This window comes from Panonychus citri, unplaced genomic scaffold (genome assembly GCF_014898815.1).
Source record: "Panonychus citri isolate SS breed McGregor unplaced genomic scaffold, ASM1489881v1 Contig00001, whole genome shotgun sequence".
NCBI classification, from domain to species: Eukaryota; Metazoa; Arthropoda; class Arachnida; order Trombidiformes; family Tetranychidae; genus Panonychus; species Panonychus citri.
Window position 1 is genome coordinate 1,374,156 of NW_026515406.1, and position 24,278 is coordinate 1,398,433.

The 24,278-nt window shown below is 30.9% G+C and overlaps 1 protein-coding gene across 1 annotated transcript in view; it reads left to right on the forward strand.

Annotated features, from left to right (window-relative positions):
- Window positions 1–24,278, forward strand: part of LOC128386651 (neuroligin-4, X-linked-like) — a 57,636-nt gene that overhangs the window by 31,398 nt on the left and 1,960 nt on the right. Inside the window, exons 3-9 of the mRNA XM_053345716.1 lie at window positions 12,264–12,437; window positions 12,876–13,061; window positions 14,422–14,861; window positions 20,402–20,769; window positions 22,580–22,731; window positions 23,531–23,761; window positions 23,832–24,232. Of these exons, the coding sequence (XP_053201691.1) occupies window positions 12,264–12,437; window positions 12,876–13,061; window positions 14,422–14,861; window positions 20,402–20,769; window positions 22,580–22,731; window positions 23,531–23,761; window positions 23,832–24,232 (1,952 nt within the window). The remainder of the gene's footprint in view (window positions 1–12,263; window positions 12,438–12,875; window positions 13,062–14,421; window positions 14,862–20,401; window positions 20,770–22,579; window positions 22,732–23,530; window positions 23,762–23,831; window positions 24,233–24,278) is intronic.

Sequence of the window (24,278 nt, forward strand, 5' to 3'; positions counted from 1 at the left end):
ACTACTCAAGCTCATGGGTATTCATGATACAACATCAGTCTGAGTAACTTGTCAACACTGTATTCATGGTTTAAATAACATGTATATCACTTTAGATCTGGAGCATTAGTGATTATATGAAATCAAATGGTAATCGAGCTTCAATTCGTGATCAGAACTTTTTGTCTGTATTTTATTGACATATTTATCATTCGGTATAAATTGTTGTTATCAGAGATAATCTCATGTATCACTATTACCATTGAGCCGATAGTTGATGATTAACTGTAACCACTGAGAATCTTGAAAAGTGATTGAAATGTTTACCTTGTTAAAAGAGGTTATCATTATGTTGATAAAACGATAATCATGATAACCTCATAGAAAAAGAAGAAATTGGAAAATTTTCTTTTAGTTAATAATGTGACTGATGAATAGAATTGTAAAAAAATAAATCAATATTATCATGAGAAAAAGAGATATTATCTGGAACCAGAATCGGAGACACACAATCAGCATTGTAAAGAATAGGAAGAGATTGAAAAAAAAAACTCTAATCTGTTTACACCTTGTTATTGTTACTATTACATTTCATGATAACGATCATTTTTCATTCCCAAATGATGATGATCACCAGATTCAGATTCCAACAATCTTTCATGAATCCAATGAACCGGAGTAATTAGCTCAATCTCGAGCATATAAAATATAATCAATTTTTAGTGTCGAGTTACAAATTTTGGGCTGGGGAAAAGTTCACTCTTTTGATTTTCTATTATTAATAATATTTTCTTACAATAAACATTCATGCTCTGAATCGATAAAAGTTCATTTTCTTAAATTTTTGATATTCGAGTCAATAAAAACAAATTTTCAACTGGAAATATTAATGTTATCGTTTTAATATCTATTTGTGTTTAGAGATGAAAATTTTCAAGACAAAATCGTCGCTAAACTTTAACCATGTTTCATGTTTACTCAACTAAATGTTTCTCAATTGTTAGCATGAGCTGATTGAGTTGTTCTGATCCCAATCAACATATTTTTTTTTGAGACTCCGATTGATCAATTTGAGAATCATCATTGAGTCAATGATTGAGCTTTCTTGGAGTCAAATTTTTTTTTGAATCGTGGTGATTTTTTTTTGAATCAATGAAGAGTCAAAAAAATTGATCAACTTTTCTATGAAAATGGAAAATTTCAATTGCTTAATTGAAATGTAATCATATTCAAAGGTTCAAAGATCGCGCGTTCAGAGTTTTGTTTATGTTTTGAAAGAAATGTAAACAAAAGCTTTTCAATTGCTGATTATCAAAGGAAATTTATCATTGATCTAAATGATTATATTGGAAATTTTTGTTTGAATATCTATTCACATAAACACAATTGATATAAATGGACAATTAGAAAGATAAAATTTGATGAGAAAAACAATTGATAATAGAAATTTGAGATCTGATTGAGCTGTAAAAGTAAGATTTTTGATTTGATTGATTATTGATTTTCAAGAATGATTGATATTTGAATTTTGAATTTTGAATTTTGAATTTTGAATTTTGAATTTTGAATTTTGAATGTTGAAAGAAAAACTATTTAGTGTCCATTGGTTGGTATTCTTGAGAGAAATCCATTGTTTCAATGTCTGGATCATCTTCAGTATTAATTGATTTCTTGAACTTGGCGTATAAACAATTTTCATTATTGTTTTCTTTTCCTCCATAATTTTTAACTGATCGAAAATGGCTTTTAATTGATGTTATTTTCTTTTTATCTTTGATCACAATTTTCATCACAATTCTTTTGTTGATTGATCCACAGTTCTTGCTGATCTTTGTAATTGGTGGAGATTTATCAGAATTTTTACCTATTAGATGAAAGAGAAAATGGCATTTGAAATGAATTAAAAAAAGCCGATGGATGAAAATCAAACAAGTTGTTACTTACATTTAGACATTTTCACTGTTGAAGATAATTAATTCAATTATAAGTAATCAAGAGATATAAGATGATAAAGGGAAGATGATGAACTGTGTTGATAGTTTTGTGATGGATAAAAAACACTGAACTTTGAAGCAGAAAAGAGAATGTAAGAAACTGGAACGAATATCAAAGAGAAAAAGCCAAAGAAAGAAGATACACCAGAGATACACTTTGAACACCAAATTTTGAATTAAATAGTTATGATGGAGGAAGAAATCAATTAATTTTTGGTTCTGTAGATACAATTGAACTAATATATAAGAAAAAAATAGATCAATCAATGATTTGATCTGAAAAATTAAGATAAAACTAATAGAAAAAAATGAGCGACGTGAATTTGGTAAGAGTCAAAACGCACCTGGATAGCGTCAAAAATTGAAAAGAAAAGGTTCGACGATGAGGTCCTTTGAATACCTATGAGAAAGCTCCGTACTCTTAATGATGAAGCATTTTTTGACTTTAGAATCAAGCTTAATGCAGATCATATCGCTTGAATCTTTTTTCGATGAACTTTCAATCTCGAATAAATGTGAAAGAGTGAATACAAATGAGCCGGTCAATCCTTTGAATGAGACTTTGAATGGTGAAGTTCGAAATTTTTCACAGAGGGAAAATAACGTATCTCCATATTTGAAAATGGAATGAATCAAATAGAATCCACCGTTTTCCGATTTTATGATTGAATCACATCGCAGCTTATCCTTAGAATAATCTTTCGTTGAGAATCTTTTACCATTGATTGAAATCGATTTCAAGAGAATAATTTCATCTGGAGCTAAATGGCCGAGAATGTTAATTATTCTTTCTTTGATTAGATTGACATCTTCGTGAAACAAGGTTTCTTTTAACGAAGTTAATTGATCAGGTTTTTCATCAAGTAAATATGAATGAAATCCAAGATCTTTTTTCTCTTTTTCATGTAATGGCCAATCTGATATCGAGTTTAGTATTTCCTGGTAGCGAAAATCGTTGATGAAAATCCTGACAAGTGAAGGGGCAATGTTAGAGGACCTTCTAACTTTATCTTTTAAAATGCCCATATAATTTTCTAGTGGATATGACGATATGTTCCTCGTAGGTCCAAGATTATTGACTGAATCTGGTAAGTGAGAGAGAATGTGAAGATTATAACTCATGAAATTTTCCCCATAGATATCTTGAACTCCATGTTGAAACTCAGAAACTAAATTTCTCAGTTGATCAATTACATCTCGATCAACAGGACCAGAGTGCGAAAGTTGAAATATTTTGATGAAACAAAATAAATTGTTTATAACATTCAATCTGAGTAGACCTTTGATTATACCTGGAAAATAGTAAACGATGAAAGCGTCATACTCGGAGCTTTTCCAATATTTCAACTGATCAAGATCTCTTGGTGCTCTAGTAAAACTTGAAGGAACAGATATTTTCACGATTCTTGAAGAAAGAGCTTTTCTCAAAGTTAATTTGTCAACGTTCTTCTCAAAAATTGTTCTGGAAGTTTCACCAAACCATCCGCGTAAGATCAATGATCGACAAATTCCCAAGACTAGACAATGCATATGCTCGACCAGAACACCATCAACAATATTGAAACTTTCCAAGCTTAACAATGGAGAAGAGCCGATAATTCCATGAAATCTTTCTATTTGATCTGTATCAACATCTAGAGTATCTTCTGAGTTAAGTCTATCAAACTCTTTGAAATCTTCATGCTTCCGTTTCAATGATTCTAGTTCATTGTAGCTTTTGATTGAGAAATGTCGAGATCGTCTTGTATTTGTCGTCGCACAGATCAAGCACCAATCACATCCATATGTGTGGTTATACTGTCTTGTTCCTCGTAGAAAAGCTCGCATAGGGGCATCAGCCACAAGCGCTATAAGGTGAAAAGTTGCTCTACATAGTATTCCTGATCTACTTTTCCAGATAATTGGATCAGATTCAAGTTGTTTAAGATCAGCGCAAACAGGACCAAGATAACTTTCCACCAGTGGTCTATTTTTCCCGACAAACAATGCACAAAGAAAAAAATGATTTCTCCTAAAGTCAGGTTTGAGCTCATTGATGGAGATGAAAATTGGGAAGATTTTTACACTTGAACTATTTCCAACCAGAACTTCATCTGTGTGCATTGTTAAGGTGATTATCTTAGTTTCAGTCGAATGAAAATGACGTGATTGTTTGAAATTCTTTGATAATTTAGCATTGTGAATATCAATGATCATTTCTTGGTCAGATCTTTGATTTTCGACCCATTGTGAATCCGGTACAGTTGGTAGAAATGTTTCCAGCTGATTTCGAAGTCCAATGTGAAGAAAATATTTGTCATTTTTCAGTTCGGCTTGAATTTCTCTTTCTTCGCAGATAAAAGATCCGAAGAATCTAGGTTCGCTGAAAAACGGTCCATGGCTATGTTTTTTCTCACAAATTATGTAAACACCGATTGAGTTTTTCTTTGCTCTCTTTTCCCACAAGTAGCGAACACTTGGTAAAAGGGCCGGATCACTTGAAAATCTTAAATTCACATTGTTGAAAAGGTTAACAACAAGTTGAGCTGATGAAAGGCTTAGATTTGCCTTACTCAAAATAGCAGAAATGATCACTTCACAGTAAGCTTTTTTGCTTAGAAAATTACTGTTTTCACAATCAAATTGTTCACAATTTTCAGCCTGATCATCACTTAGAAACGAATCACTGATCAATGATTCACAATCTGAAGAAAAAGAATCATCTGAACTCCTTAAATGATAATCTGGTAGATCATCAATATAAGATGAGTGATGAGAGAGATGTTGAAATCTACGATGTCTATTTACACTTCTTAATGAGAAATTATTGTTCATAATTGAAGAGATTAAACTAATTAATTTACGAGAAACACAAAAAATAATTAATTGATTTAATTTACTTTAAACCAAATCAAATCTAATTTAAATCGAATTTAAATCAAATTAATTTGAAGAGAACAAAATTAAAAAAAGAATAAATGAGAACATGTGTTCACTTCTTAAAGAGAATAGAACATTTAATTTGTTCTATTCTTTTTGTTTGGTTCCCATGGAAACCACTAGTCTTTATCTCTCTTTTAGCTTTGATAAGTGTTTAATCTTATCAGCGGAAAGAGTTTTTTTTAAATTTTATCTGAATCGGAAATCGATTATGTAATTTTTTTTAATTGTTACAATCATCAAATTACTTTTACCACGTTTTAACAACCATTGTGCTCTGAAATCTTAAAAAATTGAATCAGTTTTACGTGTTTTAAGTGTTTTCATGGACATTCGTTCAAAGCGGAAAGTTCATCAATTTAGAATTTCTCCGTGTTCAAATTAAGATCTAAATCGAGATACTTGAGAAATCAATCTACAATTGTGGGATCTTATTGCAACTTAAAAATGAACGAGAAAATGATAATTGCTCTGTTTCTTGTGAAAGAGAAGAGCGGAAAAGAAGTGACTATACCTGTTGGTTTTTCAATTGATTCATCGCTAATACCAACAGATCTAAAACCTTTAGAGGTTAATTTTGACAATTATGTCAAAATTGAAATATTAGGTCATAAACCTGTAACTGCGATGATCGTTGGAACTGGAGGTAAGTTTAACAATTAATAAGAAACAAAAAATTGATGTTTTTTTCTTTCCAGAGGACTCAAAAGATCTTTTATCTGGTTATAAGATCTTCTATTCGAAGAACAAAAATCCAAAACCCCCTCATCTTCCCAATAAAATTATGCATTGGCTTTCGCTTTCGAATGCTTGTTTGGTAAAGAGCAAAGAATTTTCGGTAAAGCCGATTTCCAAGATTGAATTCAATTCGTTCATTCAGCACATAGAAGGACTGAAAACGGTAAGAATTGAAATTGAACCAGAGGTGGTTAACATAGATGATGGATCAAATTCTAGAGGAGCTTCAACATCAGCTACTGTTTCAAGAAATTTATTCAACGAACCCGATGAAAAGAAATCATCCGCAGATCTCATAAACGAGACCAAAGAAAGAACAAAGAATCTCAAGATATTCTGTGAATCAATGAAAGTTTCAGAAACTATTCAACGGTTCTGTCGAGAGTCAACCGAGATTCAATCGAGTTTGTTAAATATAATCGAAGAACTTGGGAATTCCAAATCTAAGGTTAAAACAAGTTCCAAAGTAAAAAATCAACCTAACGAAGCGAAAGATTTACGAATAATATCTGAGGATGATGAGACTAAGGAACAAGGTGGGATAACTTTCATCGAAGGAATTCTACCGATTAAAGCAGCAAAATACAAAAAGTTTTTGAAATCTCTTCCAAATAATATCCAAGATCGTGAACCAACTACTGTCATAGCAAATTTTGTACGATTTTGTTTTCCAAATCATTGGTTGACTGGTGTGACGGTTGCTGGAAAAGGTAACAATAAATCTTTACTATCGGTTTGGAACAATACCTTGCCATTGACTTACCCTGTATCCGGAAAATACGATTATCAACTTGGAAAGGCAAGATTTGATGCTCTGATGGGTAAGTTTAAATCCAAAATCAATTTATGTGGTCTTTTCTCTTATTGGATCTTTTTTACTTTTTAATCATTAGATCACACTATGAGAAAATGTGGCCGTAAATCTTATGACCAATTTACTGTTAGTCATTTAGGAAATCAAGTCTGTAAAGCAATGCATTACCAAAGAACAAAAATCATCGTTCGCCGAAGTCCAAGATCATCTGGAGGTGGAAAAGATACAACAACTGAAGACGAAGATTTTGATGAAGAAGAAGACGAAAACGATGACGCGGAAGAAGAGGAAGAAGAAGAGGAAGAAGAGGAAGATAAAGAAGAAGAGGAAGAGGAACAAGAAGAGGAACAAGAAGAGGAGGAACAAGAAGACAAGAACGATGAGGATGCTCATGAGCCTAATAATGAAGAAAACGAAGTTGATTTGGGCTGTGAGGTACCCAGTATGATTGCTATTAGAGCAATGCAAGAGGATTCAATGGATCGATCAAATATAGTAACTCGTTCAGCCAGTCAAAATATTGGTTCAAAGAAACAAGATATTCCTCCTGAATTACACCTCAACCAACCGTCTAGTTCGGGTTCAAGTGAAGCAGAAAAAGAAAAACAGAAAGATGAAAATTTAAAAAGTTCTGATAGTGATGCAAAAATTGTATTAGAAGATCTTCCTGATTCTGATGACCAAAGATATCGAAATGATGATCAAGAAGATTTATTTGAAGATGATCATGATGACTTCTTGAAAGCAATGGATGAGATTGATCCTGAAAGTTTGGCTGCTGCTGATACTGAATTCAATGCGGTATTTGGTAAATCTCCTAATGAAAAAAACGGTGAATTTCTAAAAAGTGATTCGCAAATCACTTCAACTCCAGCAAAACCTTCAGCTTTCTCAGAGTCTACTTTAAGTCTCTCACCAGTCAACCTTACACTTGAATCATCAAACCACTCATCTAAAAACGATGAGAAAACAGGATCTAAAATCAACGACTCTGGCGTTGGATCAAGTATCGGCTCTACGTCTATTATTTCAACCTCAACAGAGGCAGTGGTGACTTCTAATCACGTGATTGTGGATAATGAAAAAATCCGAGAAGAAACAAAGGCCTCCAAGAGAAAATGTTCTGATATATCAGATTCTGAAATCAAGAAAATCAAGAAAGTTTACAGCGGTGGAGAATTGAATCAAGATAAAAGTTCTTCCACTCACACGGAAACAGAAAAAGAAAAAGGAAATGGAAAGGCACCTTCTCAAGCAACTGTGACAAATATTGCCTCTGTTATTCCCCCAGAGACTCTTGCCTTCTTGAGCAATCCAGCCAATCAATTGTTGTTACAAAATCTATTTGCTTCTGCAGCCAATCAACCCAAATCTTCATAAAACAAATTTGATATTTTGACAACCACTGAAGTGAAAAATCCAAAAAAAAATCAAAATCTACAAAAGTAAGAAAAAATTTCAACATTTAAAAGCACAAAAAAATTAATTTCTCATCTAATTATTTTCATCTGTTACATTTCTAACCAATAGTAGTTAGCCAAATTAATTTTTTTCCAATTCAATCAATTTTTCTAATCCAATTAACATTCCCCTTTTTGTTGGTACAAAAAAAAATCTGTAACTCTTTTGATCTCAGTTGATCAAAGTTAACCATTTACTGTCTAGATAATTGTTCCATTTATAATAAAAAGCTAAGGCTTTCAAATTTCCCAGCATTAATTCAATTGTGTCTCTTAGTCTAACTTTAATTGATCAAAAAGTTTTCATCATGAGTACTCAAAATAGTCAAAGATCTTCGATAACAAAAAAATGTTCAAAGTTCTCAAGTGTTCGTAAAAAGTCAACTGCTTCTGCAAAAGATCTTAATATTTTCGGCAAATTTAAAAAACACAACATCAGTTCATCTAAAGAAAACAACGCTACAAATCTAGTTACAGTGATCGCATCAGCAAGTGAATCCAGAGGAAGTTCTAAAAAAGTGCAAAACCCAACGACAACTATTGAGGAGACTGATAAGAGTCAAAGTACTCTTTTGGAAAAACGAGCCGATGATCAAAGCTCTTCGATCCTTACTCAACCACTGAAAGACGGTATCCTTTTCGCTGTTGTTCTTCCTTACATTTTGGACGAAGACAAAGGAGTAATCAAGCAGCCTCTTGTCGTCAAGTTGAATGAGTCTAATCTATTGGATTTCGGATTTCAACTTCCATTTTCTAAGTTCACTGATAAAAGCTGAATTGCTTCAAGATCAAGATCGGAGTCACCAGTTTTATTCTCAGATAATAGCAACCGGAGGTGAGTCCATGTTTCTTTAACAATTCAAAATTAATGATTATTAATAACAATACTTATCTCGTTTCTCTAGATTCACCTCTGAACTTGAAAGTTAGTTTAAATGAAAATACGACATCCAATAAATGCTGGCAAAAACTTCCAAAGATCAAAAGGTTATCGAAAGGAGTAACAAAACTCATTCATTGTCCTCTTGATTCTGAAAACGATGTGCCATCGCAACGCGTATTAACAAGTCTTCAGATCAAAAAGTTATTGGAATCTGATGAGATAATTGACAAAGCTCACCTTAAGGATAAACCAGATCAAAGAAATGATCAGCCAAACTCGCAAAGATCGAGCAAGCCATTGAGCAACAGTTTTCTAACTGATAGTGAATATGAAAGTGACCAAAGCTCAGATCATCTTGAAACAAAGACAAAAGATCACAAGAAAAGCTTAAAGATCAATAACTCCAACGAAAATGGTGTTGCCAAAGATGATGAGAGCTCAGAGAATAGAGCAAAAAAACGTAAAGTTGATAACGTTTGTCTAGATAAATCAGTTGCCGATGTATCAATAGAGAGTATCAATGATCAAGTTACTGATTTATTGAAACGAAAAAAGAATCTCTGAATATGATACAATCGGATCATTTCTAATATCAATAATCAATGTTATAGATGAAATGAGAAAATATATTGATCATAATAATCAGAGTGACTCTGAAATATCAAATGTTGTTCCGGAAAGAGATTGTACTTACAAGAGCAGTAACAAGGTAATTATCCAGTAAATAACAAAAGGCAAGTTATAACTCTTTGATTTATATTCTAGAATCAAATATATGTTGAAGGTGTCATACGGTTTGATTTGGATCTTTATGATGAAGCTATCAGAAATTCAACTCCTTCTTTAGCGCCATCTTTCGCTTATCAACTTGTGAAGATAGCGTTCCCTAAAATTACTATGAGAATGTTACTCTAGGTAAAAGTTCTTAGATAAAAAAGATTTGGAAGGATATTTAACAATCGATAAATCTAAAAAATTCAAATACCCATTGAGCTTCATTTGGGGTTTTGAAAAGCCTTTTACAGCCCGAATGGAAGGAGATTTCAATTATAAACTGGGTCAAGAAAGAGTAAGAGCATTTATGAGTAAGTTTCATGATCCAAAATCAATTAAATTTATCAAATTAACAAGCCGTTTCTATCATTAGATCATGTATTTCGCAAAGCCAAAATTTATAAGTACTCTGCAGCTGCAGAATACAAAGTGAGATCTCGGATGGTCAAAGAACTTTGTGCTAGAAACGCTGAATTGACAAGAAAATCTATTATCGATGATAATGACGACGACAATAATATCGATGATGATGGATCAAGATACATTTCGAAGAAGACAAAGAAACAACTTCCTATAACAAAGATAAAGATTCAATAGATCCCAATTTATCTGATCAAGAAAATTCACAGGACTCTTCTCATAGTACTTGGAACTCAGAATGTTTTGATTTTTGATTTAATTCTATAACTTCTTAAAGATCGTTCATCAAAAATCTATTTTTTGCTATTAAATTCGATATTTTTTCTTTGAATTAAAGTTCGCTTATATTATTTGATGATAGACCAAGATTCGAGCTTTTAAACTTCAAATATAGTTGATTCAAGATAAATTATTGAAGATACAAAATCTCTAATCAATTTATCTAAATAAATATTCATTCTGCGTTCATTGATATTTTATCGTTGATAATTTGATTAATCAATCGAAATATTTTGATCAAATATAATAGAAAGTTTTTCTTCCGTTAGTGATAAAATTTTGATCTACATTCTTGGATTCAAAATCAATAGATCCGATATAACAGAATATTTAAATCTCTTTCTTGATTTACATTCGACTGTATTTTGATTCAATTTTGATTCAATTTTGAGTCAATTTCGATTCAATTTTCATTCAAAATTTGAATCAAAAATTTATCAAAATTGACTCATGAGCGCTCAAAATAGAGTCAATCGGGCTCAAAAAATTTTGAATCAACGACGAATCAATGTGGCCAGGGTGGCTCGATTTCTGACTCGTCATTGACTCTTATATGTTGATTGGGATTCTGAGGCTCAGTTTCTTGTTCCCTTTTCTTGTTTACCTTCATTATTTCATCATCTTCATAATATTATATTATTTTTTTCCCATGGAAAGAGAAACAAAACTTTTAAATCTATTTTTCTTGTAACTTTCTCCTCGAATGAGGTTGAAAAATGAAGACCAAATCAAAAGTAACTGTAAAAAAAGTGAAAATCTTGTTGACAGAACTTTTTTATTTTCTCTTTTTGGTAACAAACTTTTCTTTCTCATCAATTTTACCGTTATCTTTATCCTAACAACCCTCGTAAATGTAATATCGATATCGATAAAAATCTAATGTGAACTCTGGGATAGTTGCAATGATAAGTAAACAATAATCATTTCAGTTCAATATACAGGGTGGAGAGAGATGAGTTTAGGTGTATATGTAAAGGGATTTTTTATCGAATATGAAATTAAAAAAATTCTGATATTTATTGTTCCATGATAATCATTGGTTACAATGAAAACCCCCTGAACTTGTTTCATAGTTTCACATTAGTTGAATTTGATTGTAAATAAATTTATCTTTAATTCAGTTGAGAATTGAGTTCATAAAATTGTTGCAATGTAATTTCATTGGCATAGAAGATGAAAAAAATATCACCATGAAAATTGCGAGATTTTCAGGGAACAAAATGAATTTTTTTCTTTCTTTTTTCCACTCAGCATTTTTTAAAAATTCCGAGAAAGGTTCTGATATTTACACCATGTTTCATGACAATAAGTTGAATACATCGTCATATTATTTTGAAATATAATGTTGATTAGATTGATGAACAAAAAAAGAGAAAAAAAATTCAATGTTTCCATTATCATGAATCGTTCATTTTGATCCTTGATTATTTCAGAATTACATGTTGTTTCATGATAACTATAATTCTTGCAATGAACACAAAAACCCCTCCAGTTATTTGATATCTAAATCACTTCTGGAAGAATATAAAATTGTCACTATAAGAGCTAATTCACATGGAGAAAGAAAAAAGGTATCAAGGGTATTCAGGGTATTCTGTCAGTTCCCTCAAGAGTTTTCATTTTGCTGCACCTTTTACTTAAATCTCAAGTAACTGATTGATGCTGATGATGAAATTTACCTGATGATGAACATAAGGTTGTTACCTTTCATCTCGCTTGTTGTATTTACCTTTAATTTCAATTTCAAGTCATGAAAAAGTCAATATTATGTAACAAGTACTCCTAGTAACATTTACAGTTGATGAGTTCCCAGATTCAAAACAGTTGAAATCTCATTCTCACTTTGACCTCATGGGACTCATTTGGACCTAAGTTTACACATGAAATCATCATGAATCTTCATGTTTCTGTTCAAGATTTTCCTTCTTCTTCTGGATAATTTAAAAAAGTTCAGTTTTCAAAGGTCACTAATTTTATCTCTCTCTCTCTCTCTCTCTCTCTAGCATCATCAACATCCACCGCCTCAACACTTTCACCGCCATCACCTTATCCAGTTATCGTATTCATCCATGGAGAATCTTATGAATACAATTCAGGCTCTGCTTATGATGGATCAATATTAGCCTCATTTGGTGATACAATTGTTATAACAATTAACTTTCGTCTTGGAGTATTAGGTAAACTATCATTATAAACCTTTCTCCTTTGCTTTTTTGCTTCTTACAATTTTCAAAAATTTAATTGCAAATGGAAAAGTTTTTCTTAATTTAGTTGTTATATTTGTGGTTTTCTTTTCATTGGGATTACTAAATTGTTTGCGATAAGTTGTTTTCTATTTTCTATTATTGGTGGCAAAAGACAATTCAATTACAATCACAAGAAAATTAATTCTGATCACATCCTTAGTCTAAAGTATTAAATGATAATCATAATCATAATCATAATACAAGCTACACACACACACACACGAAATAATTGAAACATGAATTGAATGTTAACCAAAAGGATAATAAAAAAAAACTTGAAAAGATTTTCTAATAACCAGAACTATGGGAATTTGAAAGTGTTACGATTAATTGAATTTTCGGCTGTTTTAATTTTCTCTTTTCGAAAAGGTTTCTTCCCATCTCTCGATGGGACAACGAGAGGTAACTTTGGACTATTGGACCAAGTCGCCGCTCTTCATTGGATCCAAGAAAATATTGAATCGTTTGGTGGCTCACCAAATAACGTAACGATCATGGGCCATGATTATGGAGCCTCTTTTGTTAATCTACTCATGATTTCACCGATGGCCAAAGGTAAGTTCAGTGTTATGGTCATTAAATAGCTGATTGATTTGTTCAAATACTTTTTTTCTGTTAATTATCTTGGGTGAAAATGATTCTATCGTTATAATTTAGCTAACTGTCAATTCTAATTATGTTATCTGAGATTCTCGGATTAATCATTAAGATTATTATCATGATGGTTATTAAATTGTTGAGCTGTAATTTGATTTTAGCTGAAATCATTTGCAATCATGAGAAATTGATTGTAACAATTAAGCTCTGGTAATGATTTTGTTGATATTATTATTATTTTCTTGCTGGTTTCCTTTTTAATCATAGAAAATACTGTTGAGTGTCAATTTTGATTACAAATTAATTAACTTTCATTGGTAATGAATTTCAGATGAACGCAATAAAACTATTCCAAGCAAAGTTTCACCTCGAATTTGTAACTAGAACTTTTTTTTTCTATTCATTTTCGTTCTCATTACCAAATATCTCATTTAGATAATCATTACTACCACTTTAATTAGTACGATATGTATATTAATTGTTCATTTGTCATTAAGTTAATTAACCATGATTCAATATTACATACATATATTGTTAATGAGAATCATTAGCTGGTAACAATTAGCCAAGAACAACAATCAAAGTTAATAATAAAAGTAAATTATTATACCTGAAGACAATTGAGAATTGACTTAGCAAATTGATCAAATAAAATTAAATGAAATCAATGCAACAATTAAAACAATTATCGGAAAATTACAAAAATCTATTGACGTTGAGAAACAAAAAGTTACGAGAAACTTTTTCTTTTGTTTCTCAATCGATACTTAATTTGAACATTTTCTTGTTTGAATATTTGAAAACAATTAAGGTAAAGATGAGATTGGAAAATTTAATATATTAATATGTTGATCGTGATTATGAAAAAATTGTTACATCATCATGATATTATCATGATAACATTGAAATTTTGCTCATGCAAGTGTGAAGAAAAATTTTTGTCTAATATCTAAGCTATTTACCTTTCAAGAGGTAAATATATATATTGTTATTAGATTAATATCATTTTATTACCCAGATTATTATCATGATTATAATCATCATTAACTAATTAAAATTCTTGATTCATGAAAAAAAAAACAATTGAACAAAATTTTCCATGAAAAAGTAATATATTAATAACTATGCTAATATAATGGTTACATGATGATGAAGAAAAGTTCCTGGGATGGAAAAGATTAGTTAACATTTTCTGAATTCCAGTCTGTGGGTTGTATTCTTGTTTCATGATAATATCATGATTATGGTTCTGAGTTTGATGTTATATGGAAATTATTAATTTTCCAATTTCTCTCTCTCTCTTTTTCTCTTTCAAAAGGACTTTTCCAGCGAGCTATAATGTCCAGTGGTTCAGCTCTTTCTCCCTTTTCCATGGCTACTGATTCATTAAGATATAGTAAGCTACTCAGTGAACGGGTTGGGTGTCCAGTTGACCATACTAGTGCCAAGAATACCTTGATGCTCAATTGTTTGAGGAAAAAAAGTCTCGATGAGATAATGTCGATTACATTTGATGCACCCAAACATTTGACCATTTTTGGTCCAACCGTTGATGGGACTGTTATTCCAGCTGATCCATTGCTCATGATGACTGATGATACATCTCTTTTTGGGAGCTACGAGCTTTTGACTGGTGTCACTCGAGTTGAATATTATCATTCTTTTAATGATCATGATGTTCATCATGGGATTGAACCTTCGAGAAGAGATCGAATCATTAGAACTTTAGTTCGTAATCAATATGATTATCATCTTCAGGTAAGAATAACAAATTTCTGTGCAGTTTATCATGTTTCTTGGAACCCGATCTTGAAAACGAAATGTTTGAAATCAAATTAATTCCTTTTCTCGACCTCAACTTGGTAGCTCGTTAATCTGTTCGTTTTTTACAATCAAATTGTGCGAATGCGTTCAAATCAAAATTCGTTCTCATTCAAGTCGTTCTTGTTTTCCAATTGACACAATTAGCAAAACAATTGTAATAGGAATCAAATCAGGGAGTGATTAGTGAAAATCTGAAGAAAACTCATAAAAATCTCTTGGCAAGAAACTCTGACGATGGTCAAATGAATGTACGGATCGGTCAGACTTATTGAGATAATAAGTAATTATCACTGAAAGTTAAATGATAATAAAAAAATAATCATCATAAGTGGTAATAAGTTTTTTTTCCAAGTTGAATGAACTTAATGTTGGTGTAATTGTGAAAATCCTTGGATAAGTATAATGAGGTGTGAGGATGAGGATGGAGATGATGAGGAATGATGATAACTTCAATTCCCAACTCGGTTAAGCCACAAAATTAGTGGAAAGATAAAAGGAAATCATTTCCTTATATCTTTATGAAGGTGACAAAGATTCTGATAGATGAGAGAATGTAATTTACAAAGGGAATAGAATTGTTTCCAAATTTCGAATATTCTGAGAACGAAAAACTATTTTTTTTTGTTCTTTTCTATTAATATTATTAATTGGTATAATTAATATCATAACTAGAGAATCAATTGTGATTTATTTAATTCATTTCTGTCTGTTTACCCTTGAGAAAGAATGAGAGAATGAGAGATAAAGAGGAAGTGAGGATAAAATGAATTCCCTGTTACCATTATCATGATGATTCAGTTTCACTGTTTATCAGACAGTTTATCAATGAATTATGAACTTGATTGAGTTCTGATTCCAAGGTTATATATGCATTCAGAGGGAGTAATTGTTATTCTGATCTTCATCGTACTCCAAGATAAGTTTCATCAAGATTTTCATGATAACAAAGATAATAAGTATTTTATCATTGTTGTTATCGTAATGATGATGATAAGTTATATAATTTTCATCTTTAATATTATTAATATAAATGGATGATAAATATGAGAGAGAAGAAGAAAAAAAATTCTTTTTTCATCTTCATCTTCATTTTCATGATATTGATCTTCATCTCTCTGTATTTTCCTAGTTGGTTTATTTCAATGACATTGATTCATGGCTACATTTCTGAGTCAATCTGAGATAAATATAAGTAGTCAGAGTAATGATTATATTACTGGACAATGGTCAGTTTTGTTGAGTTGATAGTTTTATCATCTGGTATGTACACAAAATACATCTAGTGGATGGTCAGGGAATCATATTGACCATGACTGGTCCAATTTAGATATAATAAAGAGAGAGAGAGAGATGGATGAAGAAGATGAAAAATTTAAGTAATCCTGAAGTAACATCATGTTTTTGATTGAATTTACCATGAAAATAAATTGATGCTAACAAACAAATGAATAGATAATGAGTCTATTGACCCATTGGTCATTTTCAGCTTGAAGCCTTCAGGGGAGAGATAAATAGAGAGAAATTCTGAGAAAAAAAAGAAGCAAAAGAGAAAATAAAGTTTAATAATAATGATCATTATCATGAAGGGTAACTGAATTTACTCTGAATTCATCAAGTAAATTCAATTTCAACAGGTAACTTTTTATGATCACATCATTTGCTTTCATTTTGCATTTTACAAAATTTCACTAACATAAAATTACCATGAAAATTTGCTCGTTTTTCTCATGAACTTTTCAGATTCTATCCCATATAATACATGAGAGTTAAATGGCAATGAAATTGGTGATCACTTTTTTTTTGTTTCATTGGATAGAAGAAAAAAAAAGTTCTATTATGGATATTGAAGATTCTGAGAATGATAGAAACATATTAAATATATGATGGTGGTGGTAGTGGATATGAAGGTAACAGAATATAAGTTATCCATTTCAATTCATGACATGAGCTTCAGATGATATAATATTTATTTGAGTTCATTTTGACATGAAAATTGAGTTACATTCAATTGACTTGTTCAGAAAAAAGGATATCTCTTTATTCATTCAACTTGCCACCTCTCCCTTTCCACCACCCACTTCTGAAATGTTCAATTCAGAACTGTTATTTACCTTTATCATGGACTTTCATTGAAATTCACTTTTTGTTTCATATTCTGTTAAAGTTCATCAAGTGCCGCTAATTTGTTGAGATTTTCTTGTATTCCATTTACTGGTGGATTTGTTGTTGAACTTTTCTGATTTTCTTTACCCTGTATCTCCTGACTGGTTGGGAATGATTTTGATGATAACTATTGGCTTGAGTTCATTTATCATTTATTGAATTATTGTAATTATATTGGGGCAACTTTCATCATAATGATTAATCATGATGATAAGAGATATAAGGAAGAGGAGTAAAAATTATCGTCAGAATCATGATCAGAACAAATTATGAGAAAGTGAAATAAATCATGATGATGATAATTTCTTATTCTTATGTTTATTTTCTGGTTGACCCTTTGGATTCATGTGAATTCCATATGAAAAGAAAATTTTTATCAGAACTTTTTTCTCTCTCTCTCTTCTGAGCAATTTACACAGAATTTTAGAATCTTGTTTTCACAGAGCATTTCAAATGAACTTTTCACCAATAAATAACCAGAATCTTCGTGAAAGAAGTGATAAAACCAAAGGGAATGAAATTGCCTGGATGTTTATCAAATAAGGTTGGAAAAAAGTTCCATCATGTAAGAATAAAGAAGAGATTTTTCAAAAGGTGATAACAATAATTCTGATCAACTCATTGACGATTCAAACTATTATCACCAAAGAATTGATCTTATTCACTCCCCTGGTTGTCCAATGGTCAATTTGTACGATCAAATTTTTTTTATATTCGATTTTCCTTCTTCATGATAACATTGAATTCATGTTGTTCAATGAAAATGGAATAACTTTTTTTTCCTCTTTCAGAATAAAATCATCGTATTAATTGTAATTGTTATCATTGAGTGTTGAAGCAAATTTATTATCAACTCAATTCTTATCATGTAATGACCATGAACAGTAATAGGAAAAGCTTAACCAAGGATTAAGGTGGTTTCTTATATTTTTCAGGTCAGTTCTTGTTCTCGATTCTGTTCCCTGATTCGAGCAAGAACTTTTTTCCCTGTTGTTTCATGATGATTGTATTATTATCTTTAAGCATTGTTATGTTTGTCTTTCTGTAGATCACAAGATAAGATGAGAGAGAGAGAGAATGAGAAATCTCAGAATTCTAGTTCTCTTAAGATATTTTTTGCTCCTGAATTTTTCAGATTCAAGCCTGAACTTTTTCCTTGTAAATGGTAATGTAATTTCATTGGGTCAATCCATCAAGTGTCCAGGTTAAACCTCTTTAAATTGTTCATATAATTGGATGAATTTTCTCGGAAATAACTTCAAATCATCATCACCCTGAAACATTAGTTATTTTATTCATGATAATAAACTGAATGAATGAACTTTGAACAATTTTTTCAGTAACTTTAAAGTTATGATCTATTTTTGGATGTCAGAAAACAATCTTAACTGATTAGTATTCGTATTAATTATCTGTTAGCATGATGGTTAATAGGATATTCCAATAACTTAATCTGATTATTTCCTGATCAGGATTTATCGTCCTTTGGGTCAGTTCATTCACACAACGTGATATCTTTGATTAGCTGATCAACTCTGTTGCTATTGATATGATAATCTAATTGTTGCATACATATGATAGTAGATAAACTATCATTTGGGTTCATTAAGCTTCCCAGTCTAATCATGGTCATCAGATTATCACTAAATTGAGTAGATACTAATCAGTTGGTAAGATTAAGTTAATCTCACATATGATAATAATCTTAATCTTAAACTTATAATCTCAATGGTTATCATTTGTCATGGTGACACAATTCAAAGATTCAAAGGTTGAATGAGTTGAGTTGAATTTAGGGATAAATTTCAATCTATTAAGTTTCAAAAACGATAACATCCCTTAACATTATATTGGAATAAGTGTTTTTTTCTTACCCATAGTAATTGATCATTATGATGGTTATCATGATAACATTTTGATGATTCCATTCAACATTTACCATGATCATTATCATGATTATAATCATCATCACCATGAGTGATATTCAACAAATCATCTTGTTATATTTTCATCTTCCATTGTTATAATATACAATATATGGTTCCTATTAATAGTCTTACTGACCAGGGATCTCAGTAAGATTTTGATATAACCAACAAACGAATATCACAAAAAAAGAGCCTTATATTAGATAGATGATTTCGATGATTACTCGAAGGAAGAAAAGATGAAGGTGAAAGAAGATAAAAGATGATGAAGGGTTGTGATGATGATGATCATCATCATCATCATCATTCGTATATAATAATGATCATACTGTAACAGATTGGGTATACAAAGTACTATTCTTCAGTCCATCTGAAGCTATTTCCCTGATGAGAATTGGAAGTTAAGCAAAAAGAAATGATGATAATGAAAGAGAGAGAGAGAGAGAGAGAGAGAGAGAGAAATGATGAAGAAGATGATAAAAGTAAGAGAGGAAAAATATAAGTTAAAAGGTTAATTAGCTCAACCTTGTTCAATGTTGTATCATAATAATCATCGGAATTATCAATAACCGTTGACGATAATGTTTCAATTTATCAATAGGATTCAATGTTATTATTTTATTGTTGTTTGTTATTGTTGATGAAATAAACAAAAAATCAATATTATAATATTAATCATATTTGATTCAATTGAAGCAACATGATAATGATGATAAGATATATTACAAAATCATGAGCGTGTATCACATTGTATTGCCTATCAACTATTATGATCAAGTGCCTTATATTATTTTCATTTTTATCATATTAGTTATTAATATTTCTTGATATAATATATCATCATCATCATCAACTATCATCATCATCATCATCATTATAATCAAAGCTTAATATTTCCCATACCTTTTTACTTACTCCCACTTTTCCTCCTCATCCACAGCATCAAATGAACACTCAGAGTCATTAATTTGTCAATCAGAGTTTAGATCATGTTGTTATTGTTGTTGGTGTTTTTTTCACTCATTCTAATCATGTTTCAGTTAAGTTGTTTGTTAATTAAGCACCTTGATAATGATCCCTAATGATTCTTGATTACGATGATTAAAAGCATCTCTCATAAAGTATAATGATTACTTAGCTTAGTAATCAATCAATTTAATCATAAAACCAATCATCATGATTATTAGTTTCAGCTTTTAATTTGATTGTTTCCAACAAAAACTAAACAGTTAATCTGATATTTTGATTATTATTATCTTTTAATGGATTAACTTTGCATAATCCCTTGACTTTTTCATTGCAAATCAATGCAAGTTTATTAATTATCATTTGATTGTTGAATTAACTTTTTCATTTCTCTGATCGCTTTCCTTATTTTCACAGGAGATTTATCTAACAATATCAAATGAATACACTAATTGGGAAAAGCCAACTAGCCATCCATTCAATATAATCGACTCACTGACCGATCTACTTTCTGATTCATTGGTGGTCGCACCGGTCATCAAAGTCGCCACCCTGCACTCTCGTCGTCCAGCAAAAACCTATTTTTACGCTTTCACATATTCAACTGAAGATGGTGACTTTCCGTCCAGACTTGGCTGTGTTTCCGGTCAAGATTTAAATTACCTGTTTGGTGCTCCACTAATTACCGGCCATAAACTGTCACATTTCTCACCAAAATACACTCGAAGTGAAATCGCCTTAGCTCAAACTCTAATCACCAATTGGGTTTCCTTTGTTAAATTCGGGTAAGCATTTCGATTGACCAACAACCTTTCCCTTGATCGACCATTGATAATCTTTTGTTTATTTGTGTCATTATCATCTTAATATGTTAATATTAATGTAATTTGATTTCTAATTTAATCAACCCTAATGATCAACAACATCTCAGGTCGATCACATTTCAAGTATTATTTTACCCTCGCAACTTGATTCTGAAATAGTATCATGATCATGGTAAATTCAATGGTTAAAATTCATGAGAAAAACTTAACTTCTTTCATTTCATTAGAAATATAAAGAAAAAAAAGAAAAAAAAATTATATCCAATATTTTGATTTTCTATTATCTCTTTGATTGTTATTCCTATTCTCAATTACTCATGAAGAACTTTTCTTTTCATGGTAACATTTTCATTGCAACCAGAATCTTGCACTAAATTTAAATGACTTAATCCTTTTATCACTGTTGACGTGATTAATTAACTACTGATTGTTAATCTAATCAAAATGACTAATGATCAAGTTGTTGATTGAAAAGTTAATTTGATTTTCCCTTGTATTTGTTTGTTTTGTTTCCGCTAATCAGAGTTAATTGTTTTTATATATTCCATATCATTAACATAGATGATTAATATCACCAATTGAAATACTTAACTGAATTAATCTTAAATCAGTGAATTAACTTGAAAAATAAAAGTAACTAAGGTAACGAAAGCTTCTTATTGTATTAAACTGTGTAATCAATTAAATTGATTAACTTTAATCAAGATATTTAAAGGTTCAACTTGTTACCTTGAAAAATCAGTAACAAGATTAGTGATTAATGATTAGATTGAAACGGAATCTTATCTGATGGTCTACTGATTAAACAATTTAAATTCAATAGTAAACAGAAAATGGATGATTAAGATGATGGAAGATGCAATTGTTTACATGGAATTGACCATGGAAATGATGAAGAAAAAAGAGAGACTCAGTATCAATATTGTTCCTTGATAGAGAAAAGGATGAAGATGAAGATGAAAGAATAATCAATTCGATTCGTTAGTAATCAATGAATGGATAAGATGTGTAATAATACTTTTCCGGTTCCAAAATCTTGGAATAAAGAAAATGACCAATGGTCATCATCTTTCTCTTCTTAGCATCTCTCTTTATGTCTGGTTCAGTTTATCTCTCCCTTATCTTCATCCTCATCCTTTATCTCTCACTCTCTCATCTTATCATTTTTGTGGGTCACATTTTTTTCTGTGTTTTAAATCATTTGATCCAGAAAATTGTGGATAAGATAGCAAGAGAACTGTGTGTAAACACAATATGCTTTTCCAGGGAAACGGAAAGAGAAATGATAATAATGATAGAAGACAAAAAAAGATGAAGAAGAAAATGTTCATCTTCTAAATCCGCATCATCTTTGAGAGAGTGACAGAGAGCTGGATGATAGAAAAGGGTAAGAGGAAAATAATGAAAAATTCGACTAAAAATGACAAAATTGATCATTTATCATCTTCTTCCTCTTATCTTCTTGTATCATGAGATTAATTGATGATAAAGGTTAATCTTTGATTAAGAATTCAGGTGAGCCTCATCTTTAAACACTCACACATACACATAGATTATTAATCACTGCAAGTCAAAGTCATAACTGAATTAATCTAATTGCCTATCAAATCAAATTACTTTTCACAATAATTAGCAAAAGTTAATCATTAAAAAAAAGTAGATTCTGGTGAAAAGCTTGATGATGACAAATCTAATTGTAATTACCACCATCGGAGACTAACCATTAATTGTTTATCCACGTTTTCTTTGCCATTTCCTAACAATCAACCAGAGATCCAAACATGAGAGACGATGAAACCGATGCCCTGGTCAAAGGTAATCAAAGTGTCAAGGAGCCAAAGGTCAGTTCAAACAGTCGTGGTAGTAAAGTAACATGGCCAATCTATGAAGAGCATCAACAACAATATTATGTATACGATATAAGTGAGTTTAATTGTTACCTAATTAGCTAAAGCTCATCAACACCCTGATCTACTCATCCTCTTCCTTATCCTCTCTCTCACCTTAATGATACATTTATCATCTTCATTATCATTTCCTCTCAATATTTTTTTTTTCCTTCTCACGATCATGATTATTAATCGAGTCTGATAAAGTTCAGTCTTCCCTCACCTCGATATGTACATGTAATTATGAACAATAATATTTTCATCAAGTTGATCATCTCTTTCTTTCTTTGATGACTTATCGTCATCATCATCATGATAATAATCAGAATTTGGAATATATCAAAATTTTCTCTCAACGATCATTAACATTCTTTATCTATTATTATGAGACATTTCCTACTTCCTCATTTCTATCCACCTCTCACCCTCTTAATTTTATTTCCCTGTTAGCATTTTGGTTCATCTTCATGATCATCATTAGCTTTTTTATTCCTTTGAATAAAACCATCATCAGGGGAGAGTCAACTTGATATCTGAACAAAAATTGAGAATAATTTTGCTTCAGAACTTTTTTTTCATATTTTTTTCTCTATCGGAATTTTCCTCCTGTTATCATGAGAGATAGTTTATTTTTCCTACTCCTTTGATGCTCATTTATCTCATTACCTGAATAATCATTTACACGGGAGACAAATTATTATATTGACTGTTTATCAGAGGAAATTCAGAATTTTCTGAGAATTTCATCTTTTTTTTTGTTTGGAAAGTTTGAGAATATCTTAGAAACTCAATCTCATTATTTTTAAATTTTTTCTTCTTTTTTTTTACTTCAGCAATTAAGCCTAAATTACGAGATCACTATCATGCTCATCGGATGTCGTACTGGTTGAATTTGATTCCCAAACTTCATGTTCCTGGTTCATCAGCTAATCAAGATTATCATTTACTTCATAATCACCATGATCTATCAACATATGATGGGACCGTTCGTGCTAATCGTCTTCCGAGCCTATTATCATCACCATCTCAATCATCTTCCAACATAATATCATCTCCGCCTCCAGGTAAATATCCTTAATCACAATTAAAATGCGAGAGAGAAAATGATTTTTCAATTTCAATTTTCATTCTCAGTGAATCTTGGTGAAAGTGGTTCACTTTCCTCTTCATATCCAAATTCATCTATAACTCATTCCCATCATGGTTTATTAGATGTTAACTCTGATGGTGTCTCATCCTCATCCTCATCATCTTTCAGTGGTTCTCATCGATCATCAAGTGCCTATGAGACACAGAATTCAGCTCAATCAACATTTAATTCAACCGTTTCTTTCCTGGGAACTCATGTAACTTATACAACTGCCCTGAGTGTCACCATTGCCATTGGCTGTTCATTGCTCATCTTAAATGTCCTCGTTTTTGTCGGATTTTTTTATCATCGTGATCACTTGAAAGCAAAAGAATCCAAATCCAATGCTAAAAATAGTTCCAACCCAAACAATCAATCAAACAATAACAATCAACTCCAAAATAAGGTAATCAAGATTCGTAATTTTCATTTACTATTGATAAAAATAAATC